This window comes from Lithobates pipiens, unplaced genomic scaffold, assembly GCF_037356315.1.
Source record: "Lithobates pipiens isolate NorthernLeopardFrog02 unplaced genomic scaffold, aLitPip1_a1.2 Scaffold_10, whole genome shotgun sequence".
Classification (NCBI taxonomy): Eukaryota; Metazoa; Chordata; class Amphibia; order Anura; family Ranidae; genus Lithobates; species Lithobates pipiens.
Window position 1 is genome coordinate 162264398 of NW_027507686.1, and position 12111 is coordinate 162276508.

At 41.1% G+C, this 12111-nt stretch overlaps 1 protein-coding gene across 1 annotated transcript in view; it reads left to right on the forward strand.

Annotated features, from left to right (window-relative positions):
* DEAF1 (DEAF1 transcription factor) overlaps positions 1 to 12111 on the forward strand; it is a 65928-nt gene that overhangs the window by 21832 nt on the left and 31985 nt on the right. Inside the window, exons 7-8 of the mRNA XM_077458809.1 lie at positions 6665 to 6791; positions 10073 to 10201. Coding sequence (XP_077314935.1) covers positions 6665 to 6791; positions 10073 to 10201 — 256 coding nt within the window. The remainder of the gene's footprint in view (positions 1 to 6664; positions 6792 to 10072; positions 10202 to 12111) is intronic.

Sequence of the window (12111 nt, forward strand, 5' to 3'; positions counted from 1 at the left end):
TGTGAGCGCTGAACTTATTCTCTCTGGAGAGGAGACGCTTGAGAGGGGATATGATTTCTACAAATACCATACTGGTGACCCCACAATAGGGACTTGTTCGCAGAAGGGAGTTTAACAAGGCTTGTGGCCAATCATTAAAATTAGAAGAAAAGAGAGTTAACCTTAAACTATGTAGAGGGTTCTTTGCTGTAAGAGCGGCAAGGATGTGGAATTCCCTTTCACAGGCGGTGGTCTCAGCGGGGGCATTGATAGTTTCAAGAAACTATTAGATAAGTACCTGAACGACCACAACATACAGGGATATACAATGTAATACTGATATATAATCACACAAATATGTTGGGCTTGATGGACTTGTGCCTTTTTTTCAACCTTTTTTGTAACTGTACCCATATGAAATTTTTATCATTTTTTGAAACTGATAGAGCCTTCTTTTGGTGGTATTTAATCACCTCTGCCCATCAGTGCAGCCTCATCAGAGCACATCAGGGAAGATGATAAATAACTTATTTGCAAATTTTTTTTTTTTTTTGGTAGTTTTTTTAGTTGTTGCTAAACATCAAAAAAACAACCAAAATTCTGAAAAAAACACACATTTTCTTTGTTTCTGTTATACAATTCTGCAAATAAGTGATTTATCTTCTTCACTGATGTGCTCTGATGAGGCTGCACTGATGGGCACTAATGGGGCTGAACTGACAATTGGGGCACTGATTATCAGTGTAAATGTCCCCTGTGATTTGAAAACCGGTTATCCGCTTCCTTTTCCTCAGACACCGACAACGCTGATTGGACACAGCTGATCACATGGTAAAGAGCTCTTTACCCTGATCAGTGATGTGCTGTGTCACCAGCTCACCACGATCACCGCGTTGAGCGGCGCGGTGTGAAGAACATCATATGACAGGATGGTATAACTGAGAAGAATATATCTTTGCAGTGCCCCTCCACTGCAAAGGTTAAATGCTTATTAGGTCTAGCAGTAAATGATAAAGTGATAAGCTGTAATAGTCCCCTTATTCCTCATTTCAGCAGACTTCTGCCACTCAACAATCCTCGATGGCACTCTGGGTTGCGAGCAGACCCTTGCTGTCCTCATGTACAATGCAGGACTATTGGTCCTGCATTGTATGTGATTATATCCTAGTGCAATCACCTGCTAGCATGCCTGAGAAAAGAGGAGAAAAAAGTATTTGGGGGATCTCCTGTACATTGTGTAGGAAGCCTACTGAAACTTCAATTAGGATTTTACCATTACAACTAAGGAAACCCCACTACGGGATTTTTTTTTTCTTTGCATGAACAGAGAAACTGTTTAAACACATTGTCCCTCTACTTTTGGCACCTCTTCTGTTTGAAGGGGCAGTGCCTATCTCCAATACTTTCAGAGTGTTCCAGGACAGCCAATCCATTGGGGGAGATCTGCATCACCCACATCAGAGTTAATAATAAACATGTTTCCATGACTGATAGGCTGCATGGAATAAAGAAATGAGTATCCTATACATAGGGGGTCTGTCCACTGTGCCAGCTACCCTCTCCTGCATGCTCAGCATGTCTTGCATCAGAAGGCCTACTGTATAAGCTGTCATCTAACATTACGCATAATACAGAAAAGATGTTCACTCCATGGTTGAATCATCAGGATTTTCTTTTTCTTTCAGTTTCGATGATAATGGTAAACATAATCTCACGAATGGAGGCATAGGCAGCAATAAAAACTGACAGGTGTTGTAACCCATCCCCACTCTATCCAAAACTTAAAAAAAAGTTTTGTGTTTAGTTACACTGGTGGAGATGGGTGAATGCACCACTTGTGCAGACTATGCAAGGGCCCTCTAGGATTTAGTGGTTTGATTTGCAGGATCTGTGGATTTGGTAGGTGCTGTGGCCTCCTCCTGCTGTAATTTGTACCTGAATACTGCTCACTTCTAAGCCCTTGTACACATGGTCGGACATTCCGACGGAAAATGTCCAAGCGGATCGTGTTGTCAGATAATCCGACCTCCATCTGACTTTTTCCGTCGGAATGTCCGACCAACAAAGTTTGAGAGCTGGATTTAAAATTTTACAACAACATGATCCGATTGGACTTTGTCCGATGGTTTGTAGAGAATTCCGGTCGGACAAAGTGCCCCGCATGTTCAGATCAAATTACGAGACCAAAGCTATTGGCTACTAGCCGCAACGTAGTCCCGTCGCAACGAACGAATGTCATCACATTATGAACGATCGGATTTTCCGACAACTTTGTCCGACTGTGTGTATGCAACACCAGTTTCGGACAAAATCTGTTGGAAGAAATCCGATGGATTTTGTTGTCAGAATGTCCAACAGTATGTACAAGGGCTAAGAGCACGGGAAGCATAGTTCATGTCCTAACTATTATTCCCAATTGCATAAGGGGAGGGGGACCAAAAACTTTTGCTGTGAAAGGACAATCTGCTGACTACACTATGCCTGCCTTTGTGCTGTAGAAGACTAGTTGTGGTAAGATAAGTCTTTGCACTATATGATTTAAACATCAGCAGTTCAGTTTCTGTTATAATCATCTTTTGTGGTCTTTCATGTGGGTAATTTACCCTTTAAAATGAAAGCTTAGCATATTTTTGGGTGATTGCACATGTTCAAATATTATTACAGTGTTTACCATAAAGTGAATCTGTGCTTTGCTCATGGAGGTCAAAGCAATAGGTTCACTTTAATGCACACCTCAACAGATGCATATACTTACCTTCTTTACAATTCCCTGCTACTTTGTATGCCACCAGGGGTGAAAGCAAAGACCTGTGTAAGTGAATGAAGTCATAGCTTACCCAGGACTATGGACTCCCATGTGTAGGCCCTGATAGGGCTAGCACTGTGAGATGGAGTGAGTCCTTCCTTATCTGGCAATTTTCCGTGGCAAACAGAGCAGCAGGCATGTAAAGAAACAGTAAGTATATACTGCTAAATGTGGGAAGGGGGTTAAAGCAAGTCTGCTGATTTTCCATGAATTGGCAAAAGCACATGTTTGCATTAAATTGTTCTTATTTTTTTAATATATATTTTTACAAACTTGCCTATTTGCATTTATGTATTAAAAGTAGAGAACTGTAAATAAGGCACTACAAGGGGTGTCAGTGGCTCAGTGTATTCTCTCTAATAAACAACTGTTGAGACAATATAGCAGCTATACAGGGAGTACACTGTTTTAATTAGGTCCGCTGAATCAAAGGGGTTGATTTACGAAAGGCAAATAGGTTGTACACTTTACAAGTGGAACTGCACATATTTTGCTCACAGCTTGACAAATGTGGTAAAGCTCCTCTTTGTAAAGAATACTCATACTACAATACTCACACTATAGTTCGGCGCAAGGAAAAAAAAAAAAGAAAACTGAATTTTTTGCTTGCACTAGATTGAATGATGGAAATCGGCAGAGCTTTACCACATTCGCTCTAGGGGAAATTAGTGCAAGTCTATTTTAGGGTTGCCACCTTTTCTTTAAGTCAAACACTTTAGCGGCGCAATCAATTTTGTGGACCCTGTTGTAAAGGGGAACTCTGATGTAAGTGGCTTTCTACTTCTACAGTCCCCACTTACATCAGAGTTTCCAGCATTTCCCCTTCAAACAGGGTTCTCAAAGCCCCCTTACTTCAGAGTACCCCTTACATCTGAGTCTCCCTTACCTTAACCATTTCACGACTGTCCACTGCACATATACTGCCCGGCCGTGCGAAACAAGGTACCTGTACGTGGTTTCGTACATGATATACTGTGCGCGCATATGTGCCCGCTGCACACCGGGGGAGCGTGCACGTGGATGACGGACTTGAGGGCCACCCACGATCGCGGTACAGAGAGACAGAACGGGGATCTGTCTATGTAAACAAGACAGATCCCCCTGCTGACAGAGGAAAACATAGAGATCTGCTGTTCCTAGTGATCAGGAACAGCAATCTCTGTGTTGGCCCAGTGAGCCCATCCCCCACACACCCAGAGAACACAGTTAACCCTTTTGATTGCCCCCTAGTGTTATCCCCTGGCAATTTCATTTATACATTAATCAGTGCATTTTTTTTAGCACTGGTCACTGTATTGGTATCACTGGTCCCCAAAAAGTGTAACTTGGGGTCAGATTTGTCCACCGCAATGTCGCAGTCCCACCAAAAATTGTAGATCGCCACTATTACAAGTCCATAAATCTATCCCCTATTTTGTAGACACTATAACTTTTGTGCAAACCAATCAATATTCGCTTAATGGAATTTTTTTTCCAAAAATATATATAGAAGAACATATTGGCCTAAGCTGATGAAGGAATTTGTTTTTATTTTCTTTTTTCTTTTTTTTCTTTGGATATGTATTATAGCAGAAAGTAACAAATATTGTTTATTTTTCCAACATTGTCGTTCTTTTTTTATTTTATAGCGCAAAAAATGTAAAAACGCAGAGGTGATCAAATACCACCAAAGCCCTATTTGTGCGGGGGAAAAAGGACATCAATTTTGTCTGGGTACAGATGTCGCACAACCGCGCAATTGTCAGTTAACCCCCTGGCGGCATTCCCGAGTGTGGCTCGGGGTGGATTTTCAGTACCAAAAGTGGTAACCCCGAGCCACACTCGGGATTGCATTGCAGGATCCAGGAAGAGGTTACTTACCTTGTCCCCAGGATCCTGCGATGTCTCCCCGCACACTGTGTGCGAGCCATGTCTGTACTCGATCTACGACGCACGGGGACGGAGAACGGCGCCAAATTCAAAAAGTAAAACACACAACACATATACAGTACACTGTAATCTTACAGATTACATTACTGTATCAATTTATTTCACATCCTTTTTGTCCCTAGTGGTTTATCCCATGCCCTGCATGCAGTTTTATATTATATATATATACTGTTCTTTTTGTCTGGAAACTGGAGATTGTCCATAGCAACCAAACCTGTCCCTTAACATCAAAAGTGGTTTTAGACCAGCTAGAAAACAGTGATAATAAATTAGAATCACTTGCAGAATTGAGTGATTTGTGGGGAGATCCGTCATCAAACACTAAATCTAGTCTGAAACTGAGCAAATTTCAGTGTTTTTGATTTGACTACATTATTAAATAATTTTTATTATTATTATATTATTATTTGTTATAATTATTTATAGTTATTTATTATATTATGACTTTGTTTTTCAAACTTATCATACCCGGGATGGCTGCTAGACTCTTGTTTGGACAGATTTAAGTGTGTTATTCCTAAGATTTACAGGCCTCCAATGTAAAACCCCAAAAAAAAAAATAGTGATAATACCGCGCCAACCTCAAACGTGAGCAGCCAACACAACAATCAGACTAACTGTATATCAAAATGTGTATAAAAGTGTAGTGCTAATAATGTGTCTAAATTCACCAACGCATGGATGTGACATGTGTTTTAGATAATATAACACTCTAATTTATGAGTGAATATAACATTTGTCAATTAATGATCTTATACCGAAATCAAAAATTACACCTACAAAAAAATAAATAAATTGACTTTATATGCCATTGATACATTTTCGTTGTTTATTATTTTTAAATATTATAGGCAGCTCATGGTATTTTCTGCATTGACACTATCAGTGTCAGTATTTTTACATTTGTCCTTTTAAAGACGGGTGTTTTACCTGTAAGAATTTATATTCTAGTGCTATATTTATGGTTCCTTCTCTGTCTTACATTTCAGAGTCCATGTGATTGCTTTTGTTTTTGATATCACTGTTTATTTTTATTCACAACTTTTTGTATTTTTTTCATTGGATATTATTGCTTACGTGCAATTTTTGCAACTTTAAAGTCGCATCTTATTTTTGTTTACTCCAATATAAAACGCTACATTTCCATGCAAAATAATTGTACCACTTTCAGCATCAAAATCAGAAATAATCATGCCTCCAGGGAGGTTAAAAACGAAGCAGTGCCGTATCGCCAAAAAATGGCCTGGTCATTAAGGGGGTGAATCCTTCTGGGGCCGAAGTGGTTAATAAACTCACTTGTTCGGAGGCAGGAGAGAGAAAAGAGGGAGGGAGGAGGCTTCATTCACAGACAGTGGATGTTGAGCTCATTCACCTGAGGATGGAGGCTCAGACATCGGCACCTTTCAGCCACAATTTATCTGCTGGCTACAGGGCTTTAAACCCCCCACATCTCTTTTCTGAGGAACAGTATGCAATAGGGGCAGGAGGGCAATTTACTATGCTTCAGTTATGAAAACACTGAATGATGTATTTGGGTTTAAATCCTGGGCTATGTGGGTGAATCACGAAGCGGTGGTAACCCTAGTCTCTTTGCTTTTAATAAATCAACCCCATAGACTTTCCTTGTGAGAAGAGTGGTAAAGCACAACCATTGTGTAGCACTACAAAGGAGGAAGCAGACCCTGTAGATATAATCAGAATATATGGCTGCCTCCTTGTACATTTTATAATTACAATATATGCACAGAATAAAGTTTTTTTTTTAAAACAATAACACAATTAAATAAAGAATAAATCTTAAAATAACTATATGTTTACTTTGATGGGTAATGATTTTTGCTTGTTATTTGCTGGTCCACGCTAAAAAAAAACCTGTGTAGTATACTTCACTCCTTCACAAGATACATATCTGTATTTTAATACTCCTCATTATTTTTTGTTTATTATTAGAGCGGTCCAGTCCGTCTCTTCATTCCTTACAAACGTCGTAAGAAGGAGATAGAGATGTCTAGAGTTTCAGACAAAAAAGACCCAGCAAAGGATATCGGTCTTCTGCCAGCGGCAGCCGAAACCACCTGTAAGAGCCAAAGCATTGGGCCATGGGGTGCAGACCAAAGTTTTATTGCCAATAAATATGATATATGGGATTTGGTAAATCTATATAATGATTTATGTGTTTGTTGCCAGACTATGACATTTCTCAGAAATAGAAGCCTTTGTAAATCTTGTCTCATGTCTGATTCAGTACTGCATAGGCTTTTTCTGTGGATATTCAGACATTTTGAAAGCAGAAAACCGCAGTCAGAGTTGAAAAGAAAACTTCAATGAGAATTTTATAGTTTCTTTTTTTTTTGTGTGTTTGGATAGTTTGCTGGAACATCATTTTGATGTGATTCTTCTATCTTACATGCTTGATCCACATTTTCCTGACAGTGGCTGGCCCTAGGCCAGGCAATGCATTTTACACTCTTGCTGAACAGTTGCTGCAAGATACAGACATACCCCACTTTTACGTACACAATGGGGTATTATTTACTAAAGCTGGAAAGTGCAAAATCAGGCTCACTTCTGCATAGAAACCAATGAGCTTCTAACCCCAGCTTGTTCAGTTAAAGCGGGAGTCCACCGGGACTCCGCGTTTTTTTTTTTTTTTTAAAAGCCAGCAGCTACAAATACTGCAGCTGCTGACTTTTAAAATAGTGACACTTACCTGTCCAGCGCGCCTGCGATGTCGGCACCCGAAGCCGATCTCTAGATCGACACTCGAGTGCTGCCGCCGCCATCTTGGGTATGGGAATCAGGAAATGGAGCCTTTCGGCTTCATTTCCTGGTTCCCTACTGCGCATGCGCGAGCCGCGCTGCGCAATGAGGATGGTCCCCGCTGCCTCTGGGATCTGTGTGTTTCCCAGCAGGCAGCGGGGCACTTGCAGGAAGGGGTGGGCACTTGCGGAAAGGGGCGTAAGTTATGCCCCTTTCCGCAGAGAGCTATCCCGGAAGTGGGTGCAGTTACCTGGATTATCCAGGTAACTGCACATCCCTCCCCCCTGAAATGTGCCCATTGTGGCACCGGAGGGGGGGAGGGTTCCGATGAGCGGAAGGTCCACTTTAGGGTGGACCTCCGCTTTAAGCTTTGGTATTAAACCTGGAAGCTCATTGGTTTCTATGTAGAAGTGAGCCTGATTTTGCACTTTCAAGCTTTAGTAAATAAAACCCCATTGTGTACTTAAAAGTGGGGTATGCCTGTAATCAGTTGTAAGATAAATCACTGAAAAAATGTTTTTTCCACACAGTCTGAGCGAAAAGGTTTTTATGCAGTAATTTACAAGCTGTTTGGGTTATTCACAGACTTGCACAAACCACAGGTGGGAAAAGGGGAGGGTGGTCAGTTCATTATATGTTATCGCACATGTCATCCCTGCCTGATAGTTGTGACATTCTATGAGGGGTCTGTTCATGAACCATATGAGATAGAAGAACAATACTAAGTCATGAGCAATACAGACTTTAATAGTTCGGTATCCCTTGGGAAAAATTATTGATGGTATGTCTGAGTGCGGGGATGTATATTCTTAAACTGGCCGTACATTGTGAATTTTGCCAATGCGATTTGTAGGTGGCCATGTTGGCAGCCTCCTGCCTGACATTCTTTAATTTCAAAATGAATGGAACCAGGCAGCAAACTATAAGCCAAACAGCAGTTGAATCCAGTCAGATGCAACCACTCATGGTGTATTCTGACAACCGCCACTGCTGGCTGTCAGAGGAAAATAGCCGGCACTGCAGGTTTGCCCATCTGTGCTGTATAGCATGGATGATGGAATCTGATTCGATTATTTTTCCACAGTGCCAACAGTGGAACATGTCTTTGGAATGTGCATGCGTGTGTAGTACGGGAGGGAGAGTGTGTGACAAAGTGACAATGCAGGAGCACAATTGTGAGACAGGGACAGAGTGTTGTCCTCCTATTAGAGGAAGTAAATAAAATTAACAGAGCTGCCTATATATCACATAAAATATAAGTGCAGAAATGCCGCATAGGGGTTGATTTACTAAAAATGGAGAGTGCAAAATCTGGTGTAGCTCTGCATGGTAGCCAATCAGCTAAAAAACTGGAAGCTGTTTGGTTTCTATGCACAGCTGCACCAGATTTTGCACACGCCACTTTTAGTAAATCAACCCCATAGAGTCCACAAACAGTGTCCAGGTAGTTGTGATCACTTCAATGACACTATAGCAGTGATGGCGAACCTTGGCATCCGAGATATTTCCCATGATGCTCAACTACACTGTAAAGTGCATGAGCATCACGGGAAATGTAGTTCCAAAACATCTGGGGTGCCAAAGTTCGCCATCACTGCTCTATAGTGTTTCAAAGGAAAAAGTTCTTCTGCGGAGGAATTTTTGTTTTACAGGCATACCCCACTTTTAAGTAAGCAATGGTGTTTTTTTTACCTAAGCTGGAAAGTGCAAAATCAGGCTCACTTCTGCATAGAAACCAATGAGCTTCCAGGTGTAATACCAAAGCTTAATTGAACAAGCTAGGGTTAGAAGCTCATTGGTTTCTACGCAGTAGTGAGCCTGATTTTGCACGTTCTAGCTTTAGTAAATACACCCAATTGTGTACTTAAAAGTGGGGTATGCCTGTATTTTCACATCTGATGATTAAAGCGGTTGTATACCCGCATTTCTTTTAATTTTTTTTTTCCTGACCTGGAAAGGAAAAGGCATAATGAGCTAGTATGCACCGCATACTAGCTCATTATGAAATACTTACCTTAGAACGAGGCCCCGACATCTGGCCCGATCCACACTGGGGGAGCTGACATGTTCCCTCGCCGTTTCTTCCGGTTATCGCGGCTCCGGCGCTGTGAGGCGCGATATCGTCAATCCCGCGCATGCACGCGGGAGATTTCTTTCCGGCAGGGTCAGACGTCTGCCGGACTTTCAGCCGAAAATCCCCTGCGCATATGCGCCGCTGCAGTCAGAGGCGCATTGCGAGGGGAAAGCCTTATTATAGGCTTTCCTGTAGGTAAAAGTCATAAAAATGACTATACAACCACTTTAATATAACACCAGCGACCTAAAACAAAAGGTGTATTAAAGTTTTACCATAGAGTGCGGGTATTCATAGTTGACCTGTAAGAGAAAGGTCCTATCATTTAAAAAAAGCTGCAGATTTAAAAACATTGTAAATGAATTTTGTGGTTACATGTTAAAGTTTATGTGAGATTATAGTGATTTACGTTTCTATAAGCTTAGATGAGAGCAGCATGGCGACCTTCATATGTTATTGTTGAGCATTGACTGCACCATTCTATAAATTCTAACAGAAATATCATTGTGGTCTCCCCACTGCAGTCACTGTGTCTTCGTCTGGGCAGATCACAGCTTCCGATACGCTGACCTTTGAGAGAGAGGCCACTGCAGAAGGAAGCGCTATCCTCACCAATAGCCCTACACAGGGAGATGTGTACACTGGAGCCACAGGTGAGGCACAATTTACACCCTGCCATATGTAAAACTTGTATTGTATTACCATGAGTTAAAAAAAAAAAAAAAAAAAACAGGTCCTCTACTTGTATTACAAAGATTTGGAAATATAACCACCCTTTTCTTGGGCCTGCTGTATTTAATTTTTTCCCAAAAAATCCTAATAGATTTTTTTTTTAGAGAGGACGACATCAGCCTTTGAAAATACAGCTAAGGGGTTGATTTACTAAAATTGTAGAGTGCAAAATCTGGGGCAGCAGTGCATGGAAACCAATCAACTTCTAGATTTTCTTTTTTTTGTCAAAGCTCAATTGAGCAAGCTGAAGTTAGAAGCTATGGCTAAGAACCGGGGAAGGTGTGAAACGCATTAGCTGTGCTGTATTTGTATCACCATTGCTATATGGATTGTCGTTTTTCTATCATGGATCAATAAAGGTGATTTTATAGGAGTGCAGCCATCCAGACTTTTCACTTTATGAAGTTAGAAGCTGATTAGCTACCATGCACAGCTGCACCAGATTTTTCACTGTCGCATGGTGCCACTCACGTGCCGTTCACGTGTGATCTCTGAGCAATGCGAGTTCAGTCATACAACTCGCACAGGATTCGCACAGAAAAAAGTGCAGGGACTTGTTTTTCTCCACCCTAGTAACAGATCGCATGAGTGTTCTCACCTATGCGATCCGATTCCTGTGCGAGTTCACAGTTCACACTGAGATCTTTGAACACCCGCAGTGCTTAGCAGAAGCCAGTGTGAATTGCTTGCTAGAGAGGAGCAATGCGAGAACCGGCGCTGAAATCAAACTGTTTCTCGCATCACACTAGTGTGAACCCCGGGTCAGTGTCACATGATTCTGCAGTCCCCTTACTCAATCGGGGTGCAGGCTGATTGATAATGCTGCACAATGATGTGATTGAAGTGTGAGCCTGTTAAATACCGTAATTATGTTATTATTATCGATATTCTGTAAATTATATTGGTGAGAAAAGCTCTGAAGTAGAGAGACCGTTCGGTTCTTCTCTAAAAAGTTAAAAAATTGATTTAATAATAAAATGGCAAAATATTACAAGAACAATATCAAAATGTAGAATGTAAAAATAACATCAATAATGTAGTTATATTCTTGAAATGAAGATTGTATATATATTCAGATGTCTGAAGCTAAAACAGCGTCCTTGTGTGTCTTTCGCAGTCTGACAAAAAAAAAGTGCTTCTGTTCATAGCTTTTTCTCCTAAAATCTGACCCCCACTTCATCTTTAACCACTTCAGCCCCATAAGATTTTACCCCCCTTCCTGAACAGAGCACTTTTTGCTGTCCTCCGCTCGATTCACAGTGCCGAATGACGCCGAGCTCCGTTCCCTGCGACGTTACGGCGCACGGGAGCGGAGAACGGCGGCAAATTCAAAAAAGTAAAAACACACTAAACACACACAGCACTGTAATCTTACAGATTACAGTGCTGTATTAAAAAATTTTTACTGCCTGGAATTTGGAGATTGCCCATAGCAACCAAAAAGTGTAAATTTTTCAGTGTTTTAGGATTTTATTACATTATTGAATAATTTTTATTATTCTTTATTATATTTATTATAAACGTTATCATACCCGGGATGTCTGCTAGACTCTGGTTTGAACAGATTTAAGAGCGTTATTCCTAAGAATTACAGGACTACAAAATAAAAGCCAGATTTCCGTGCAAAATAATTGTACCACTTTCAGCACCTAATTCCAGACTGAATCATACCGCCAGGGAGGTTAATGGCGTCAATCTGTGATTCTTATGCCGCGTGCACACGACCGGACTTTCTGATAGCAAAGGTCTGACGGAACGAGTCCGTCGGACAATTCGATCGTGTGTGGGCTCCATCGGACCTTTGCTTGCCAAAAAATCCGGTCTGAAATTG